This window comes from Poecile atricapillus, chromosome 3, assembly GCF_030490865.1.
Source record: "Poecile atricapillus isolate bPoeAtr1 chromosome 3, bPoeAtr1.hap1, whole genome shotgun sequence".
In the NCBI taxonomy this organism is placed as follows: Eukaryota; Metazoa; Chordata; class Aves; order Passeriformes; family Paridae; genus Poecile; species Poecile atricapillus.
The window spans coordinates 33918634-33941222 of NC_081251.1; the positions used below are offsets into that span (position 1 = coordinate 33918634).

General features: G+C 38.1%; 1 protein-coding gene across 1 annotated transcript; it reads right to left on the reverse strand.

The window, feature by feature from the left end:
* Nucleotides 1-21485: 21485 nt before the first annotated feature.
* On the reverse strand, nucleotides 21486-21944 carry LOC131577654 (low molecular weight phosphotyrosine protein phosphatase-like). The gene has a single exon (XM_058835695.1). It carries the CDS (start codon nucleotides 21927-21929, stop codon nucleotides 21486-21488), a length of 444 nt encoding a protein of 147 aa, XP_058691678.1. The 5' UTR covers nucleotides 21930-21944.
* Nucleotides 21945-22589: the final 645 nt, after the last annotated feature.

Sequence of the window (22589 nt, forward strand, 5' to 3'; positions counted from 1 at the left end):
CGATGTGGTACAGCCCCAGCATAGAACTCGCACCTGGATCCAGCCCCAAAAATCCAAGAGTTGCAGGTTGGACATGTCTTTGAAGTGCCTGTAATCAGAGAAAACAGAGATCTGTGATTAAGCTGGTAGTTAGGGACTCACAAATTCCAAATTCTCCCACAGCCTTCTCATTTGATCTTAAGCAATTCACTTCATCAGTCTGTCCTCTGGTTCCTCTGGTTCCACAGCAAACTGAAAGATTTTTTTTTTTTTTTTAACCCGATAACTTGGTCTTTCAGAGCCCAAGGTCTTCAGGATTCTCTTCAGAAGTTTTCCCTTTGCAGGTATTTGGTGTCCTCATACACAGGAGAGTGACTGAGGCTTTCAGGCACTACCATACCATAAATATGAAATAGTTGCTGAAATCTAAAAGATCACACTGAAGCAGAGCTAAGATGACATAAGTTAAAGGTCAAGAAACTTTTCCAGAAAAGTAAATATTCCAGAAGACATATAACTTGCTCTTTCTTAAACTAAATATTATCTCTTTCTAGTTTTGAGAGCATTAAATGTGGGTTCTAAATATTTTAAATATTTACCAAGAGACTGCCTGAGAGAGCAGCAAAATTCATGTACACAGAAATCCTTCAAATATTATCTTTCAATAATATCTCTACTAAATTATCATACGGAAACCTACAAATAAAATCAGGTCTTGGCAATACTGTGTACAAGATTGTAACAAGGATATTCTTCTATGTCAAAAGGGAAGCACTTCTGTCTCTGTGCTGTTTATCAAGGCCATTCAAAACTTGTGATAATTCCAGCAGAATGTAGCTCTTCTTATCCCCTGATTCAAAGAGGTTTTTATTGCAGACTCAGCAGTGTAGGGCCAGGACTTACAGCTGAGCACTCTCATTTTATTCACCAGAGAGCAACTGGAGAGACACAAAATCATGTTCAAATGTTTTAGACTCTTACACTTAAAAATAGGAAAGAAATTCCCTGCACATGCTGTGGCTTTCATTGGTTATAAATATTTCCAGTGGTCTGCAAGTGAAACTGTGAAATACAAAAAGTATCTTACACAGCATTTTAACACCTTTACAAATGAAGGAGGCATGTATTTCCTCTCCTCCTGGTTTTTCTTATTTAGTTTTTTATCTATTTTGCCTTTACCGCTATGAAGCTCTCAGATAATTTCCCCTGAAAACTACTCTTCTCTGAAGGCTAGTGTCAGTATAAATATGACTAGTTAAATTTTTCATTCCTGAGCTTTTCAGTACCATAGTAGCTCATGGGAGCATCTAGATATTGCAGCAAAGCAATATTTGGGGTTTCAAGCACTTTGAATTATTTTTGCCTCAAATTGAACTTCTCTGTATTAAATCATTTGAGGTCATCCATAAACACCCAATTGTTTAAATCAGATTATTCACTTCCTATGCCTTCCTTAGTGCTGACAAATAATTTCACATGTTCCACACACAAAGCTTGCAGCATTCTCTCACCTACTTTATGGAAACTATATCACTGTTCAAAGTGCTAGATCAAACCCCCACAGCTCAATCAGTTGAGAATCCTTTTGTTCAGAGGTAAATAAACCCCAGGGACTCCTTCCTAAAAGGTGAATAGTCCTAGCTTTGATTTTTATCCTCTACAGTTGTACACAAGTGAAGAAGAAAGAGCTACTGAAGAAAGAGAGTGCTGAAAAAAAGACGAAACTCCATCAATTCAAACCCACCTCACTTCTATTCTGACAGGATTGAACTGTCAATACTAGGAAATTACCTCAATAATTAGTCCAATCTTGTCCAAGAAAATTAAGAATTAACAACCTACAGTTGGAAACTTGACCATTTTTTTTTCCCTAGACATGGTTAGTCTATATAAATCCGAATCATTTTCTATAAATCTTCACATATAATGTAACGGAAATAATCTGTGCTACCATATCTGTGACCTATTTTTTTTCTTTGTCCTCTTAATGCATCTTAATAAAAAAGCAGGCACACCAGAGGAGAAAATAGGACCTACTGGGCTCTTCAAGGACTGCAAATGCTTCATTTAAGGATTTATTTTTTCAAGAAAACAGTACTCATTGTTCCTTCTGAGCTGTCCTAGTCAAGAACAGGAGGTGGCAGGAAGTCATTAGGCAAAGGATACGTATGGGTCATAGGTGGTATTTTTGAACTGTTTTTAAAAATACTTTGAACTATTTTGAAAACATTTTGGGGAGCTGAAGTACAATTGTGTGCAAGACTCTCTAGGCTGACAGATAGCAACCTGCTCCCTCCCCCTTCCCATTTAGGCACTGACAACCATCTCCTTAGATCATTACTCAGTCTAGCCTGTTTTCTATGTCAGCATCAAAAGCCTCCTCTTTGCTCAATTTTCCTCTGTAGAACTTCCTATTATCACATCACTAATACAAGATCACTGACAGCCAAACCTCCCAAACACTGCTATGAATACCACTCTTTTATCTGTTTAATCCTGCTATGGAAAATAATATATTGCGGCCATTTTAATAAGCACTTTTGTGGTCGGACTGTCTTTCAAAAGGATCATCAAATTATTCATTGGCAATCCATTTTATAATAAAATTCCTATATTCTGGAATAGTTTATATACCTATGGAATTTTGTCAAGATGCTGACTGAATAGCTATAACAAGCAAATAATAACTCTACCAAGCATATGAAAACTATAGGATATGAGGCAAAATTCACTTCTTTGATTACCATGGTTCTTTCTAACTAATTGTCTCTATTGTGTGACCCTTTCTTCATTCCCATTCAGATAATGCAGACTTTTGCACTACAGAAAAATAGATACAAGAGCCTGCAAGATACTCTGATTTCTCTAGATGCAGTTTCTTGTTAAGAAACTATTTCTCTGTAGATATCTTCATGAACAAATCTCTGCTTGTGTGAATATTTTAGAGAGAAGCAGCAGGAGGCATGGATGTGGTGTAATCATTGCAATAGGCCAGAATGTTTCAGAGAACCCCTCAGCTTTATCTACCCAGCCCTCTTTTGAAACTGTCTCTTTTACAAGTACAGGAAGATTCCATTTCTTGGTCAAGATTCCAAAATACCCTTTCAGAAGCACACACCATAGTGCCTTTGGAGATAAAAAGTTAAATCTCTTTAAAGTTAAAAAAAAAAGTTAAATCTACTTGGTAGAGGCTGGGGACATTGAACAAGCGTGGATTGGAAACTGTGCCATAAACTTCAGAGATAATAATAAAAAAAGGGTTGGAGAGGAACCTGCCTGGTTTTTATAACATATTTTGTGGGATCAAGACCTGCAGTGAAGGTGAAGAATGGCCATAGCTTTAAACTGCTGAACATCATTAATTCCAACCTTGAAGTAACTAGCACAAAGAAGGAATCCCAAGGGAGTACTTCCATAGTACTTTGAAGAGTCGAACAAAGCAGATTACCTTAGTGTGAGCAATACTCATGATCACCCCCTGGAATTCTCCTTCCTCAGGAATGCATCCGGCATGGCAGCACAAGTGCAGTCTCTGGCTGGGATCCTCTGCATTTTTTTGTTCTATAAATACGGTTATTTGCAGAAAAGAAGGCACTCTCTCATTCATGTATCTCTGGATATGTAAGCAAACATAAAAATATACAAGAGCTGCCACAAAGTAGGAAGGTGTTTAAAATGGATGACAGTTCCAAAGTCCAGACTGTACAATTATTTGAGCTGTCTCCCCAGTTTTAGCATATGCATCACATTTGTTGCTGTACCCAAACTCAAAGTGTACCATCACCCCATAGCCTGTTTGCCAAGTGTGAAAGAAATAGGTTCAAATCTGCCCCACATCTTCCTTTCTGCCAGCTAGTCAGCTGCAAGAAGATTCCAGGAGGAGGACCAGTCTGCTGCAATACCCCTCAAGGAGCATATTTTTGTCACCTTGGTAGATACATCAGTGCACAGAGTGATGTACCCATTGCCCCTGACAACATGAGAGCTGGAGAGTGATGGATAAGCACCAGCAAATCCCATGACTCACTTCCCTGAAGCAGGAAAGAAAAGGGTAAGGAACCCTTTAGAAACAGCCTAGCCCCGTATTTCAGGACTATCACATCTCTTTCAGAAATCAAGATGTATATCTTCCCCACAAGCCTGCAGAAGTGCCTACCCCCACAGATGAGAAACTCCCTGCCCTACTGTGCCTGCATGGCTTGTGAAAGCAGCACAGTCTGTGCAGGACTTGGCCATTGCCACATCAAAGGGTGAACAGACTCCCATACATGCATATTTATGTGATTCCAATCCTTCTAAACTATTTATATTTCCAAGCCTCTATAAAGGTAATAGTTTTACACTGGCTTTGCATGAATGACAATAATAAACAAATAGTCATTTCTATCACTATGTGCTTTAAAATATAACCTATAGCACATGAACAATGTGCCTGGTTGCAATTTCAGATTGCTACCAGAGTACCTTTTACATTCTTCAAGCAAGATGTGAAAATCATGGGGAAGCTTTAAAAGCTCACATTGAATTACTTGATTTATATTCTTCCACATACATTAATTTTTAGTACCATATAAATATTGCTATTGGCACAGTATTCTCTGCTCTGGAGAATTTAACTGGATTCACAAATTGTTACAATATCCCTCTGTTAATTTAGTTCTTTCACAGTATATATTAAAGTATGACTATCTAGTAAGAAAAGATAAAAAAAAATCTTAGCTTGGAAATTAGATAAAGGTCTGTAGCCATAACAGTACTGAAATACTGAAAAAAAACTTCACATAGGTTTTTAGTCTGACTACTCCTATCTACTCATAGACTTTCATCAGGTTTTATGGAGAGTGTTATGCACATATAGTGACATTGGCTGCAAAGCATGGGTCTGGACCCAATGATCCAAATAGGTCCCTTCTGCATCTATGCTCCAATAAAAATGCTGTAAAATTAATAATAGCATCAAAAAAAGCAAGGTTGAAGGTATCTCTGTCCTTTTTTACTGCATATAAAACTCCTCCTTACAAATAACTAAACATTCTGAGGCAAATATTGTTGAGTTTTATGATTCTTGTTTTCAGTGAAAATAGAATTTAAGTTATTTTATTAAATAGCAGCCTTTTTCTCCAAGTAAGGAATAAACAGACCATGTTTGTTAAATCTTTTTATTCAACGCAAATAAGTTTTTGCCCTCCTGGTTTAGTTTAACTTTTGTGCTTTCTACCAAACAGGATGAGCTCAAAGAAGTCAAGCATACATAAAGGTTAAAACAGCCTTGAAAGGCTACCCTGTTCTTGCTTATAATTTCCTCCCACAACTCACAAGCCCTGCCTCTTAGCCTCTTTGGTATTGGTTTTAGGTGTCCAGGATCTCTGCAAATTCCTTTCAAGTTTCTGAAGGGGAAAATGAAAGTGTCAGAGAGGAGCGGGACTACGGAGAACCTTGCAAACAGACAGGTTTTTTTTAAAATATTTATTTTTCTCATCTTGAGGCCTCCAGGTATGTTTGATTTAAGGCACTGAAAGAGCAATCATTCCAGTGGGTAGAAGCATTTTCACTAAGCAAACAAGCACAAGGATTAGAACATTAGAACTCTAAAAGTGCTCGTGTTGCATCACACTTGGTATTAGCTAAAAATTTTCCTGCTAACCAACTCAAATGAGTTTCCAAGTCAGCTGAACAATCTCACAGATATTTTTGTGACAATTTACTAGCAGGTCTGATACATAAATGGATGTCATTAGAAAGTGGGTGCTGATTTCTAGTGATAACTTTTGCTAGGTTGAGAGACATCTGCAAATATTATCTATTGACTTATTTTTGTACAAAACCTGCTCTGCATGCATGCATGCTTTATTCAAATAAAAGCTATTGAGACATATGTATTCAGACCTTGGTTGCAGAATTGTGCAAGTGGCTTTTTTAAAGGCTAAATAAAGGTCTTTGCATATAGTGGGCACATGAAAATGTCCTGAGGGAGTGCATGATGTGTTTTAGCAACACCATTCCAAGAAAAGGCAGCAGCAGCCTACAGCCAAACCCCCTTTGAATAATTTATCTGGAAGATCATTGAGAAAAATAAGCGGGAAGCATGTGAAAAAAATTCCATAAAAGCTCCCTGTTAAGGGAATGAAAGCATAGTTGTTCCAGAAGCAAAAATGACACTGCTGCCCTCCAGTAACATGGAAGACATTGAAACCTATGGTCCACAATGTCAAAAATATTTAATATATTCTAGTTTTATTTTGTAAGGAAGAGACATTTCAGAGGTATAGAAACATGGAAACAGAGGCAAGAGTCCTTCACTTTTCAGTGATATTAAGACCAAGCAGGATGAGCTTATTAAAGCTCAGGCTCCCCAAAATTGTTGAACCTTCACATCTTTAGTTGCCATCTTCATCCCACAGTCTTTCCTAGTTAACTCCAGCTCTTCAATGTTCCAGTATTACTACCAGGGAAGTTGCAAATCTCTGCAGAATTCAACTCCGTATAACCCTTTTTCCAAATTCTCTGCTATTGTCAGCTAAAGCTGTGCAAAACTTGTAAAAATTCAAAGCCTCAAGCACTGACCCTGTACATTCTCATCAACTCAAAAATCTCGACCACTTTTAGAGAAAACACACCAACTCCTGGAGACCTCTGCCCATCCAGGAGAGTGTCAGACTGAATAGGAACCAGTGAAGCAGTAAAAGGGTAAGCAGTAAAAGTAAAAGTACCTCATTCTGTGGCTGCAGAGAAGGCAGAGTGCAGGACAGCCCAAATTGCTCAGACTCCTGCCCAAAGCTGGAGCAGTTTTCTGAACCCAAGCGACTCAGTGGCAAACAGTTTGACCTAAAAGTCACCTTTTATTACCATGCCTGATGATGTGACTCAAGAACATGGCCAACATCTCCACTCTTGAGTCACCATCACCCCAGTGAGACACTGGTCTCCTGATGAATGTTTCAGAGCCATTACTTCTGCATTACACTGTTATACTTTTTTATTGAAATTACATAATTTTTTGACTTTATCATACCACTAATACACACACAAACACGTATACAAATATGTGTGTATGTATATGCAAATATATATATATACACCCACACACATATATCTATATATATACATATATCTATATACACACATGTATATATACATATATATATGTGTACATATATTTCACTAGTGGATCTTCATCCTGGCCTGCCAAAGAGTGCAACAGGACAAGAACATTAGTGCTGTCTGTGCTTCTATGAGTGCATGAAGTGTCTTTTAAAATAGGAATCAATTACTTTATGTTTTGTTGTTTTGTTTGCTTTTTTTTTTTTAAGACAGAAATTCTTCAATATTGCACATTTTCTATGTGAAGTATTGCTCTTCTCACCCCACCTGAAAAATTTGGCTGTATGCTTACCACTCCGAATAAATTCAATTGAATTTTTTGAGGACTGACATCTTGCCCTAAGAAATTATGTTAAGAAAACAAACCAAAAAGAGTTTGAAGTATTACAATCAGTAAAATAAAGATATTTCTTAAGATGCTTAAAAGCAGAGCAGAGTCTGGTCCAGCAAAACATAAGCTCCAACAATGGAAAACTTTTGCAATATAATTAAGTGTTCTTTAAATTGTAATCTTTTTCTTTAGGGCACGCTGATGCTTTGTCTCAAGGTTTAGGGGTTTTTTAAGTAACTGGAAAGGTTAGTTAAGGTTAAAAGTGGATGGTTAGAATTTTCATAGCAAGAGCTGAAGGACTGTGAAGATGTGAAAACAGCAAAATATGGTTTCAATATGTCAAGACATTCCCCAAGGAAACTACATAAGGGTGCACTGCAAATCAAGCACAGATTGTTGGGTGATGAACAGCACAGACCTGTGCTTACTAAATAATGTTCTCAGTCATCTCAGTAACATTTCACTTATAAAAAGCAGCAGTGACTTGGTTAGAGCAGATATGCAAAGGAAACAGCATAGTTGGTGGTCCTAGCTTTTGCAGACTGTTGCTTTAACACAGACAAATAGAACAGAATCTGGTGATTTATCGTTGGAATGCATTTCACTCTCTGGGCTGGATGCCATGAAGTTAGGGTCAGGGCTCTGTGGGCTGCACTACACATATCTTGTTCAAACCAACAGGCACATCTTACTCCTAATCATCACACACTATCCATTAGAGTCTCCCTGTCCCTGCTCTATCCGTTATTTACTGCACGCCTCCACATATTAAGAGAATAAAAATATTGTTTACCAAAATGACATACAGTTTTTTCATCCACGGACAAACGCATAACTGGCCCTAGAAATCAGAACCATGTGAGAGTGAGCGGAAAATATGTCAATACACTCTTGGGTTTAAAATAATATGTCTAGTTAGTATTTCACAGCACAAGCATCAGTGTCTTAAAATGTTGGGACATACTCCTGCAATGCAAGTATTCTCCCTGTGTACAGGCAGATCTGCCACAATGTAACATTTGCCTGTGGAGAGTGGTGAGCCTGCTGCAGCCCTGCCTGCTGTCCTGAGTTAAGACAACAGGCAGCAGCCTCCTCTGAAAGAGGAAATGCATCCTGGGGTGTCACCACAAGGGTCAGAAAGACAGATGGGAGAAAGCTCTGACTTCAAAACATGACCATCAGCTCATAATGATTGGCTTTATAGTTGTTGGGTTAAAAAAAATAAAAAAAAATAATAATCTCTGCCAGTAAGGAATAAATGAATAGCCTTCAAAAATAGGCTTCAAAACTCCACCAAACTAGGTCTCCTGGGATGGCAGATTAACTTAGCACTGTCCTCTGAATTTTGGTGCCAAGATGAGATAAAACAATGATCTGCATAGCAGTCAACTGTGCATAAACTGTCCTTGCTGAGCACATCAAAACTACCCTGATTGCAACTCCAGAGTTTTGGCTAGAACTTTCTACTTTTCTATTTACACTCACTAATTCTTTATATTAACAGAAAGACTACAAGTATAGCAGAGAATAAGATGTTAGCCACGATTCCAGTTACAATCCTTATTTAACAGGAAGTTAATATGATTTCACTCAAATTATAGCAAAGCTAGGTGGGGCGTGCTGGCAGCCACCTGTAAAGCAGCACTGTAGCAAGAGATGTGAATAAGAGACTCAGGCTCCAAACAGCCACCTTTTATCCAAATACTTGTCATCAATTACCTGCATGACAGGTAATATTCTGCAGTTCTTCAGCTACTCTGTCACAGATATCACCTGCTCTATCTTCCAAAATAATTAGTGCCATCAATCACATTTGCTTAAAACACCAAATGAGTAAAGGAGTTGGAAGTTTAACAAATGGGAAAATTTATACATGTAAATTACATCACTACATTAGAGTATATAATTCCAGTACATTATTCACTGTAGTATCATTATTCCTTATAATGATACTACTAAGTGTGTGAAAGAGGCATGGGAACCCACAAGCATCGTCCTCTCACTGCTGTTTCTTAGCAGATGTCACTCTGAAATCCTCTCCCGCACCACTGTGCTCATTAGCTTGAGGAATGCTGCAGCCAGAGGGAGTGTTGGGGCTGCTTCTTTAAGAAAAAGGCAACCCACTCTGGTGTGGCTGCAGCTTAGCAAGAAAACAGTGTCAACACACAGGGACTGCAAAGTAGCTTAATTCCAGTCTATTCCTGGTACTTTGTTGGTGTGTGGTAGCAGCTAAGACTACATACTTTTCATACCAGTGCTTTCACTAGAGAAAGTATCTTATAGTTTAGGAATTCTCAAGGAATATATTAATTCCAAATTACCAGAGATAAAACATGACTTGTAAGTATAAAGACCAATTACCAAACATTGCACATAGTCAAAACAAGATAAGGTAAATGTGGTACCTAAATTCAGGCCAAATTCAGTCTTACTAACAGACACTATGTTTGAACCTTGCACTTTTTTCTTCCAAAACTCAGCATATTCACAATGGATCATTTTCCAAGAATTCAGCTGTTTTCTTCTCCTAGCTGGAAGAACTACCAGCAAATGTAATTTCCTGGACATTATTTGACAAATATTTTCAGCTATATTTTTTGTCTTTAAATATTTGTAGACCTATGGAGCCATTACAAACATTTAATTTTTATTATCTAAATGTTATTGACTAATACAGTAAAACTGGTCCGAAGCATTGTTCTCTCCCCTCTCTCCTGGGAGGTGTTCAACCCATTCTGACAGGAGTGGTGTAATCTGCTACATCCTGAAATTTTCCATTAATAGTATTAACAACCTTCACCTTTTCAAAGCATATGGTGCTGCAGGAGCTTGCAAAGAGCAGCCTTGACATATTATCATGATATCAGAAATTACAAAATAAGGCAAAAGCAATGGAAAATACGGAGAAAAAAACTAGTGAATTGCTTTACTTTTCTTCTTTATTTATGCAACATGCCTCTTAGCAGCATTTAATTCTATTTTCTTTCTGTTAGAAAAAATATACCAACACCTCAAGTGAAACATCTTGGGTAAGGAAAATTTGGTGAATGCAAGACAAGCTTGAGATATGTAAGAAAACATTATCAAAATATTGAATGAATTTCAATTTAAAAGTTATTTTAGTTTTCATCATTCAATGCTGAGTAAAGAAATCATAGTAGAATATTTGAGAATGAAGAAATATAGAAAGTTATAAGAAAAGTTGGTGGCAAAAAAATTACCAAAACGTAAAATTTGAAACTCATATGATCTTATATTATTGACTGCACATAAAGTTTTGAGCAACATTAGAAATAAAACTACAGGAGTTATGATCAAATTATTAAATACTATCATCAGTAAATGAAGCTAAACAAGTATCTGGAGAGTGAAATATCTTAGGGGTTTGATTTCTAGATTTGTACATTTGAGAGCATGTAGCATTTGAGAGTAAGTTTACTCATGTGCAATAAAAATCTCCTAATGAACTAAAATCTGCACTGAAGAAACTCCAATTAACAACCCACAGCTGTTTAAAAAAGGTCCTCTCCCTAGACAGGATTTTAAGACACTGATCAAATCACTGTAAACCTTGGCACTTCCTCCTCTTTGACATTTCACACTGAAATAGGAGGAATATAAGCATGAGAGAAAAAAACCTCCTGTCTGAGAAGCAACTCATGACATGGGTGAATCTGCACAACCGTGTAGAATTATAGACTCATGTCTTGTTTAAAAAGGAGGAAAAGTATGTATACTCAGCTGCAAAAAAAAGGGAAAATTGCAATGATAATCAGGATCTAAATCACATCATGTTTTGGCCTATACATAGAGAGAATTCAAAGATAAATATTTCAATTTGTTTCCTTTCTCTTTCAATTAGGCATTAAATGTCCACTTGGGAGTCTTGGAAAATTTGCTGCAGACAAAGGAAGCAGCTCCAAAATGAAAATGCAGTCTCCCTTCATGAGAGCTTGCAGTGTTCTCAAACAAATCCCTTGTCTGAGATAATTTGCCAGAAAAAGAGTATTAGTTTTAATATTCAGACAGAATTCATAGAACATGTTTTATATCTGACGTTAAACTAAATTATGATAGAACATTAAGATTACATTATAACATTTTGGCTCTCTGACAGCTTACGGCACCTGTTCTGAATAACAAATCCTCTTGACTGAAACTTGCTTTCCTTAAATTTCTAATAAATAATCTTTTGAGTGCTTAAAATTCACTGTTTCTAAAAAAACAAAAAAGAAAGAAAAATCCCGAACTTTGTTACCTGCATACCTCTGCAAAACAAGCATGAAACAGATAAAAGTGGAGTGGCTTTATTCAAAGAAATAGCTGTAGGAAATCACGAGTTTCCACCTCCCAAAGGTTGAGTGGCTGAAAAGGGAAGATTAATTATCCTTCAAAGGTGCCTGCTTCTATAAAGGGAGCCAAGGGTAACAAGCCTATACTTAACATGTAAATATCTGAAGGCAAGTAAGGGACACTTCTCCTGTGACAGATTTTAACCCTTTGTTGTAAATACCCTTCTAGTTGCAGGATTTTATTTAGGACAAGTCAAGCACAAGATACTTCAGTAAGAATGCCCTTTCTCTATATTTTTGAAATAGGTAAATAACAAATTTAAAATCTTCCCCAATCTTTCGCCAAGAAACTTAATAAAAAAGCTGTATTAAATTTCCCAGGAAAAAATGTTAAATCCTCCAAGATATCAAGTCAAGAAAATATCTCATGGAAACACCATCAATTGTTCTAATCCTGAGTAGTTTGACTAGATGATCAATATGGCTCCCTTCCAGTTTACTTTGCATATTTCCATGGAATAAAAAAATATGTAAATCATTAATTTTACCAAACTTTCCAACACCTTCATATTCAATAAGAACACTGTATTTTTGCTAGTGCAGATTTCCTCTAACCATACACAAATCTGTATCTATGTAGATCTCTTTCTACATCTCTGCTCCCACTGAATGTGTTCCCAGAGGATTTACCTGCACAAGAAATTTTCTGGAGGAGACCCACCCCTGTTTCTATCACATTCACAGTTCCACATTTGCCTAAAACAGTAGAGACCACACTCTCCACCTTCAACAGATATCCTTGTTGGTATTACAGAAAAAGAATTCACTTGTTATGTTTGTTTTTCCACTGTCTGCTTTGTCAGAAAAAATGGAAGCAAGACTGCCAATAACAATAACATGCAGCATTTCCTGTTCTATCTTCTAGAAGGGAGTGACACTTTCTAAAACGCTGTTGGATGTGTATTTGTCCAAAGACTGAAACAAAAGCCAAAACTGTGGGCTTTACGTCCCTTAAAAAGATATATCATGCACTGTGACTAAGAAGGTCAGAACTTATAAACAAGATCTCTATGACAGCTCCCTTGACCACAGTTGTCTGCTCTTGCTAGCATAATATAACACTAAATGTTCACCTTTGGCAGACATAGGTGGATCATTCCCCTTTGACACAGGCTCTCCTTGGATATCTACTTTCTTCAATGAGAACTACTTTCTCTCCTTGGTCTGTACAGGTGTAGAAGTCCTGAAGGCTGAAAAGGCATTTTGCAGCTGTCTCCAATGGATGTGTTCAATCAGAGTCCAAGATCCCACTTCAGATACTGTCCCCATACACTTATCATTTAGCAAAAATTATTACTTGCCCTTTTTTTTTTTGGTTTGGGAGCTGATGAGATGAAGGCTATAGGGTTTTTCTAGCCCATGGGGACATATTAAGTATCCATCTGTCTGTGGGGTGGCCTCTTTTCAAGTGAGGAATCCTTCAAATACAAGCCTTCCTGAAGACATGACACTGTAGCAGTTTCACAGATTGCTACAGACAACAAACAAAGAGCTACCAAAAACAAGCTAATATTGGGATTAAGAAAGTATAAACAAAGAACTCTGAGGGTAGATCAAAGGTTTTTCTTGAAGAGGAAACTCACAGAATAAGGAGGTAATCTGAATCACAGCAGTCGCTGTGCAGCTCTACAGCATGAAACAGTAGGAATCATAGGCAAGGTGAGTCAATACAGGGACTGGAAGGTAAAAAGTGTGCACAGGCAAGTCAACACATATACAGATGTGGAACCAACAACTGGACACTTCACTCAAGGACAATCTTAGTTTGTAAAAATGGAAGGGATAAGAGGGTGAGGGGAAGAGGAAATGGAAAGGGAGTGATATCCAGGTCTATTCAGCTGTCTTCTGACACATAACCTGGTCTCTGTTCTTCTCCCCAAAGGTTCTGCTCAGGGAAAATGAAATTTTCAGATCAGAACAATTTGTTACTGAACTTTAAACTTATTTTGAATTTTAAGTAAATGAATGAACATATGAACATTGAAGATTCCTTCTATGAAGAAAGGGCAGGTGGATTGGATCACATTTTCACTGGTCAAAATAAGGAGCAGCACAAATGCAAATGAAGACTGCATTGAAGTGAGGTCACAATTACTGTCCAAAAAACTCTGTTCATTTTTCAGCTGTCACAACCCCCATTCAGCCAGATGTTATTTCTTTTTCATTGTCCTGAATGGTTCGCTTGTAAAAGAGAATTGTCTGGATTTGAGCTTTTTGATCTTTTCCTAAATAAACATTTCTGAATGACCATTTCAAGTGTTTTGGAGAAAGCTTGGAGTAAGCCAGCAGCTTCTTTGTCAAATCTGTTGTGAAGTTAACATGTAAGTACTTCTGCATATCAAAGCAAAAGGATTTGATGAAGAGTCCAGCTGTTGTGTTCCTCATGTCAAAAGTGTAATTTTCTTTTCAGCTTCAACAAAACAGCCTCAGGATTCCAGTATCAATCTTCAACTTTTGCACAAATTAACTTTTATCAACGTATTTTCCTTTATTCATGACCATTTTTAATGAGTTCTGGTTTTCTTCAGTAAAGAGAAGGAAGCAGGGAAGTGACAAACTTCAAAACAAAGACACCATTTATATATGACACTTTATATGTTAGAAGAACTTGAAGAGCTCTTTGGTTCAAAGCCAAGCATTCAGAGATTGAGGAAAGCCAGAATGAAAACTGCCTGGACAAACTTAATCAGGCAATACAGGCTTTCATTACAGGAATGCACACAATCATTTTCTGTTCACCTCCCATTGTCACTTGGGTACTGTGTTGTGCTCACTGCTGTGCATTATGCACAACCCAGGCTAACCTGGGTTTAATTTACTTGGGGGATTGTTTTATTGGTATTTCTCATCTTTTTCCTCCTCAGTTCAGATTTCCTCCCTGTTTTTTATCCCACTGGATTCTTCCTCCACCATGGGGGCAAGGTGGTTGTAAGCAGACACTAGTTTTATTTTCTGTCTCAGTATCCAAGCTTGAACAAAGTACACATGTGCAGACTACACATGAGGTACCATTTTCTAGAGAATCATGAATTTAGTGAACCAGATGAAGAGGAATCTGCCCAAACATGCTATGGAAAACACATGTGCTAGCTCCAGCTCTTCCTAGGAACAAGGAAGGAACTGACTGCTGATGAGGAAGAAGAGACTGCTGAGCTCTGAAAAGTCCCCCAGCTGTGTGTAAATTGCAACATGTCACAGGAGAATTGGGGCAGATAATCATGAGGTGTACATAAAAGACAAATTTCAAGCCTCATTAAAGCATAGAACAGTAAAACATCCCAAATGGAAAGTAATGCCAGAATTACTATGTTACCCTCAGACAAGCCTGATTTTTTCCAAATATAAAACGTAAAACACAACCTGAGGCAAAGCTATGGCATGGAAAGTTTTAGTCCTAGCTTGGAAAAATTGAAAGCAACTTTAAAAGTAATGTTAAAAGGAGTTTGATGATGGGAAACATCAAGCAGGCTTATCTATATGTAATATTACTGAGTTTGCTTCCTAAATGCAGAGATCTCTTACAATACCTGTCTTCTTATATGCATCAAGGTGGTTCTAAATAAAATTAAATTCAAGTAAAATAGACATTTTAGTATGACCAGCCCACTTCTGCACAATTTTCTAGTTCCTGATCAGCTCTGTATGCCCTACGGAAGTTCAAAATCCAGTAGATGGATTGATTTAGCAACGAGCAAACGTGTCACAGGTTTTCACTTTTTGAGCTAACCAGTCACATAATATAGTTTATTTCTCCAGAAATAAATAAATATAGTTTATTTCTCCAGAGCTAGAAGGGTACTTAGATCTCTACAACGGTAAAGGAGCCCAAACACTGTGCAGCCTAAATTGGCCCCAAATATATTTTCTATCAGGTAAAAATCCTGCCTAAGAGACCCATCTCAGCTCGCACTTCTAATAGAAAGGTAAAGTTCATTGGATCACCAACATGTATGTTTGTACCAACTATGTGGGTAATGGACCACTTAAAAACCTATCTGGCACTTCATCTGGAAAACCAAAACTGGCTTACATTGGGAAGAGGATTTAAAATCCCAAGATTTTCACTATGGAAACTCTGGTTCCTTTTTTTTTTTTTTTTTTTTTTTTTTTTGGCTTGTCGTATTTTCTTGCTTTGTTTTCTGTTTAGTCTATGAAACTTAGTGGGATGTCAGGGTCAGGGATTTGCTAGTCACAATCAGTTTGCATGTCAGACTACAATGAGTGTCATTTTGCTTGCTAGGTAATGACTTGATCTCTTCACTATTCCCAAGCAAGCTTTGCCTTCTCACTACAGTTAGCTCCAGTAGGAGCCAGGTAATCTCATGGCCTTTGTGATGTATGAGGAGAAAATGTCACAGGCACCCATAGCCATTTCTTCCTGTTTGCATGATTTTCAGAGAGAAAAGCAGAGTCTAAGAACACTAGATGCCACTGTCTCATGGCCATTACTCAGGCAGTATGTACAGGGCTCTGTTAAAGCTCAAGGTGAATGGCAGGTCCAGTCATTCAGCTTGTGACAAGATGCTGCAAAAGATCCACATTTCAGAGAAAGCTTTCACAAGATGTGAATTGGAAAGCCTTCACAGCATAAAACCTGCACACCTAAGGAATCTTTGTGGGGAAAACTGTGATGAACAGGGAATACGTTAAGATAAAGTGCAATGGTACTTAATCAAAGCTTAGAGATTGTGCTTTAAAAGAACATGAAGTAATTCTTAAATTTATTTGTTATTATTTCTACACATCTGTATTTACATCTAGTCCTCTGCAGGCACAAGTCTCAAATACTGCTGTTTTCTACTAGCCAAGCACCCAATAATTCAGTTGGGCATGAAAAAAAGTGTTTTACTGGTGATAACAGACATTTTCTGAAGAAAAATGTCTAAAGAAAATGGTAGGCTAAGACAAATAGTCTTATTTTTTTGTTATCTGTCTAAAAGTTATCATAGTAATCTCTTGCTGAGTCAGCTTGGTTTCCATGAAAATAAGAAAAAAAAAAAAGGCCAAATTTGTAAATGGTTGCTTTATCAGTGAAGCCAATACCAGCAGTAGGGTTCTAGATATAAAGTCACAAAAATCAAAGTTTCATGCCTACTTTTACTTTTTGTAGCAATAAATGAAAGTACATCTCTAAGAAAATCTACTTGAATCAGTTTATTGACAATGTTTGTGAACGACAGCTAAAAGGCTCAAACAGGCAACCTGCACTGTAAACTGAACCCATCAGGGAAGTACAGACCTACCTAAATGTCAAGTGAAATTATTACAATTTTTTAAATCTCTAAGCCTTCTTGAGGAAGCAATCTCCTTAGCTTCAAACATTGCGCATTTTATATTCCGTAGCAATAAATTCTGGAAGATGTCAATATTGACAGAAGTTTTTTTTCAGCTGTGTCACCCTAAATGTCCTCAGTATATTACAGAGTAAATAGTAGTGCAGGTTGTGTCATAGGAGGGAAATTTTCTTTGGCGACTCTGTTGCCAACAATAGATATAAACCAAATATTGCTTATTACAAATATTTCTTCTGAGACTTTCCCAGACTGCCAAAAGATTTACAGCATTTTCCCCATTGAGATTGGCTCACGTACCAAAAAAAATCTTTATGAAAACAATTCAGATGAAAAGGTTTCTTCCTACGCCAAATAAATACACATTGCAAAGTTGTTCCATAATCATACAAATATATGTACTAATTTTCCTAGAGGAAGAGACAGTTGGCATGTGCCATTCAGCTGAACAGGCAGTGCTAAAGGCATCAGGATGCTTTGTAGAATGCAAACTAAACGACAACTAAAGTAAACTGGCACAATATTAATAAGTTCGCCTTAAAGGACTTATTACTCTTACCTAGCTCATGATTAGTGAATTTTCTTTAAATGCACTAGTCTCCAAATATTTCCGTTCTTCCTCTTTATTAACAGCTGGGCTGAATAACTGAAACACAGAACGTAGAAAGACAACCCATAAAGTCAATCTAATTGAGCCTAGTCCACACAGCAGATGCAGACTTGGTCCTGGTCTCCTTTACAAACCTGGTTTTATTCTGCCTCCATGGGTGACCATGACCTGCACATGAACCATCCTTTTATTTTCCTTTGGAAAGAAATATTGTTACAGGATCAGAATCTACAGTACACTCCAGTAGGTCCCTGGGCTCCAGGACCAGGAGAGAATACTGAAAATGTTTCCAGAACTCACCTACACCACAGTTAAGACATAGATACTATATATTTTAACAGCTCCATGCTTGTCATCCTTTTCAATTTTGCTGAAATAAAAGACATTCTTGACTTCTTCCAGGACAGAAAATAGTTTTTAAAGTCTTAACATTTGATGGCTGCAGTAATTTCAGTAACGTGAATCAGCCCTGCTAATCAAACCCACAATACTTTCAACAAGAGATTTTTCAAACCACTGACTTTATTCCTCTTTCCATTTTCTGTTTCTTTTCCCTTCAGAAGTCTACCCCTCCATTCCATATCTTGCCTGGTTAAGCATTTCCTAACATTTCCCAGTAATCTGTTTCCACAATTCATGGGAATGCAACATTTTCCTCTTTATAACAAGCCCTCATGAAATATGAATGCTACCAATTAGCAAACATTTCAGGCATGTTGAGAGATAAACTGTACGTGGTATTTGGAATAAACCCAGTGAAATCAGAGCATCTTGCAAAACCAAGTTCTAGTGTATTTGTGCTTTGGCTGCTATAAATCATTTCATTGATTTACTACTACGTGAAGAAATACATAGAAACAAGCTGGCACGTGTATATATACACAATCCTTGCTAAACCTACCTAGGAGGAAAGAGACTCTTTAGGAAGATGCAGTATTTTTACAAATAGAAGACTACACAGAGTTTCAAAGGTGCAATGCCTTGACAGTACCAGTGTGTTTGGTTTTTTCCTACTATGAAATATTTCTGCTGTGAAAGCCAGGATAGCATGATACCATAACACATCTCAAGGGCATGAATCGCACCGCCAAATGTTTCTTCACCAACTGTGATGGGAGACAGCAGAAAAACAGATCCTTGGACCACATGGCAGCACCCACTTTGCATGGAGCTGTAGAACAATGTGAAATGAAGTAAGTAATGCCTTTGTACCTTGCAATTCCTCAGTGGAAACTTAAATCTTTGCCTTTTCCAGATTCTTCTTCATCCCATGATTTCTGTAACCCCTAGGTACCATTGACCACTACAGCTCCATCCCTGCCAGACCTAAGTGCACCTCTCTTGAAAGACACAGACCACATGTAATTTTTATCCTGATCTTATCAATACATGATTTACACAGGAAAATACAAATTCAAGAACATCACCAAGAACATGACAATAAATATAATTTCTTCTTTAGAAAAAAATCATATTAACACAAATAAATTTACATGAAATTTCAACATTGCATGTCAAGAAGAAATGGTCCTTGAAGGACTGCACTCATCATCATTCTTTGATCTATGGGTGAGCGAAAATAACAGACATTATTTTATTCAGCACAGAAACTTAATTTCAAATGCATGCATTTCCAACACCCAGCTCTGAGTTTACCTATTTGTCCTTATGTCAGAGCATTGAAATCAGATGACAGGGACCAATATCTCCCTCCACTCCTCTGTATGCTTTTGACTTGCACTGTATCTGTAGGACCAGAAGCAAAAGTTGAAATTTGAATCATGTTTGCATTTCTGCTGTTCAACTCCCAAGCTTAGGCTTTGCTGTTTATCTGTTTCAGAATCCACCAAAATGGCACATTTTTAAACCAGAAACCAAACTGACTCATAGATCTGCTTTTTGAGTGTAGCTCAAATGTGCCCAAACAGCATATGTTGGATTTCTCACACAATTCTTTTTAAATTCCTTTTTTTTTTATTATTATTTTTTAAATCCAAAGGTAACACTCTCATTGCTTGGACTGCTGTGAGCACAAAACAATCACAGATGGAAATGCAACATGAGTAGACTGTCTGTGTAAGCTCTTTATGACATGATGTACCTGACCTAATATCTACTGCACATTTCCTTACCCCTCTCCCCCCAAGAAGATGGGTTTATGCTTTGATTGGAATTTCATTCGACTTTTGATTCAGGTAACTGATTTAATAATCTCCCACAAAAAATGCAGACATTGCAAGCACATTGCACCATATTGTTAACTAATATGCTTATTTTGACAGGAGAGAAAGCCAAAATAAAATGAAGTCTTCCTGTTCTTTTGGATGTCTGGATTATTTAATGTCAGGTCAAATCTACAAAGGATAAATTTTCTCAAACTTGAAGGAATAGCATTAGGGCTGTCCAGTTCTCTGTGCTCTGAAGCATTTGGCATTTGTGAGATAAAATGATTGTGACATCCTCAGCACCTTTTTGGCAGGTGATGACAGTTCCATAGTAACTGAAAACTTAGAAAACTGAAAACTTAGAAAGAAATCCAAAACTTATATAACTATAATCATGCGAGTTAGATTGTTTCTTCCCTTGGTTGCTGTATGACCAATACCATTCATAGAAGCTGTATACTTTTTGTTTTGAAAGTAGACAAAACAGTTCAGGCTCTCTGTCACCATTACAGGACAGAAAGATGGGATTATATTATATGAAAAGTGGTATTTCACATCCAGAGCTTAAAATTAATTCTAACCAGTCTTGTGTTGTTTAATTGAATCACGAGAGAAAAATCTTTTTTAAGGCATTTTGCTTTTCATGTGCTGTAAAGCAACACTTTCCACATCCTTATTTTATTGTTACGGCTGCACACTGGAAACAGACACTAAAAATGTTCATGCCACAGCTTATGTGCCATCAAAAAAAGCATTGGTAAAGTTTTTATTTAAACAAAGAGTGATACAAATTATCAGATAGCCTCTCTATTCTAGAAAACTCTTTCCTGGGTGACGTTTATGTCCTTTACTGCTCTCTTTCTCCTACCTGTTTCGGAATGATAAACAAAAAAAGGTAGAGCAGGTTATTCTGATTACTTTTCAATTTCTCAGGCAAACAAGAGCCACACACAGTCCCAGCTGCCTTAAACACAACCTACCTGCAGCTCTAGCTGTTGTGTACCTATGGAACACTGGATCCCCCAAAAGCAGGCATAGGAGATGTGTTGCCTGAGATGAGGCGTAGCGACCCGGCTCGTGAGTGACACGACGGCTAAACTTACAGGCCTGTCGGGCTAATCACACACGAACACCAACGTGGTGGACGGTGAAGAGCGTTTATTTCCGGTAGGCATGGTTTTATATGACCAAGTTATGATTATGTCATCACCATATTATTATGGGTTAGAGAACTTTGGAGAAAGAGGGACCCTATTTTCACATACATCACGAGATCTTCCAATCGGCTTTCCCTATCTAACCACATCATCTCCCCCCCTCTCCATGAACAGAACTTTATAACTGAATGACTTATGTAATTAACAACAAACCCTGAACTTGTTAGTAATGAACATTAAACGTAACCGCGGTGTGTTAGTATGAACTATCATGCAAACTCAGGTTAACTGTCTCTGTTCTAAATATAAAATGTCAATCTTATCCAGACGGGTTTTTACAAACTGGGCTAACTTATTAAGAAGACAAGGACCAAACATAAGTGCGAACACAACAACGATAACTGGTCCTGCTAATGTGGATATGAGGGTAATAATCCATGGGGATTGGCTGAACATTGAGTTAAACCAGTTTTGTTGAGAACGTTGTTGGCTACGCTGTTCAAGTCTCTGCTGTAGCTCTGTCGAAACTCGGGATCGAACCAGGTACCTTTAGATCTTCAATAATAAGCTGTTTCTGTGGATTGTAAGTTCCAAGTAGCTCAATTTTGGCCTTACAGTCTTTAACTTGGTTACTTTTCCTGTTCAAATCTCTTAGATTGCTCTCATCCATACAAAGTATATGATCAAAGGTCTGGAAATCCTCTTTAGTAATCTGCCTGGCAATATGGTTCATGGTAATGTCACGCTTCTTCATGCAATTCTGTCCTCGATAGTCAGGAGGGCTTCCTATTTCATAGGCAGATGTTGCTGCACTGTCTATCCTCCACTTACGTTCAAGCTTCTCATCAGTTATGAGTTTTCTGAAAGCTGCTTCAGCTATTGGAGAGCGACGGATGTTTCCCAGGCACACGAACAGCACTGACTTCAACTCTCCCGCCGCCATCTTCGCTCCGAGGACCTCGCTCCTCTCCCCGGCGCCATTTTGTGGCGCGTATGGCGGAGGCCTTTCCCCGACATCTCCAGGGCCCGTGGTGTTGGGTGCGCCCTGCAGCTCCACAGCATCAGTACCCCCCGGCTGCAAATTATGTTCTGCGGCCAAACCCGCGTTAGGACGGGGCAGGCGGGACGGCGACTCGGGTCACCCGTCATCATTGGATGGCCAGTTAGAATTGGTGGGGCAATCAATAAACGTAGTCTGAGTAGCAGCTCCAACCCCCACCCGCGGTGTAACTTTTAAACAACTCTGAGCTGCCTTCCAAGTTTCCTGCTCTTGGAGCGCTTTTCGCGGCGCTTCCATAACTCTCGTCCAGCTTTTAAGGCACTTGCTGGACGTAAAGCACAACACGTCATCCGTGAGCGCCTTAGTACACCTAACCCAGCAATCTGGGTGAAATATATCTACAGGATGATCAATAGCACATAATTCTAGTAATCTGGTAACTGCGCATTCGAAGTCCCTTGATTTGCAGTCAATTCCCCACTGCTTATGCAGCTGCGAATCTACCTTCCTGAGCGATTGCATCTCAGCAGTACGGGAGCGTCCTCCCCGCTGGAGTCGGTCCCGCCGCTCCTGCTGTCCCTCAGCGTCCGGCGAGACTCCCGA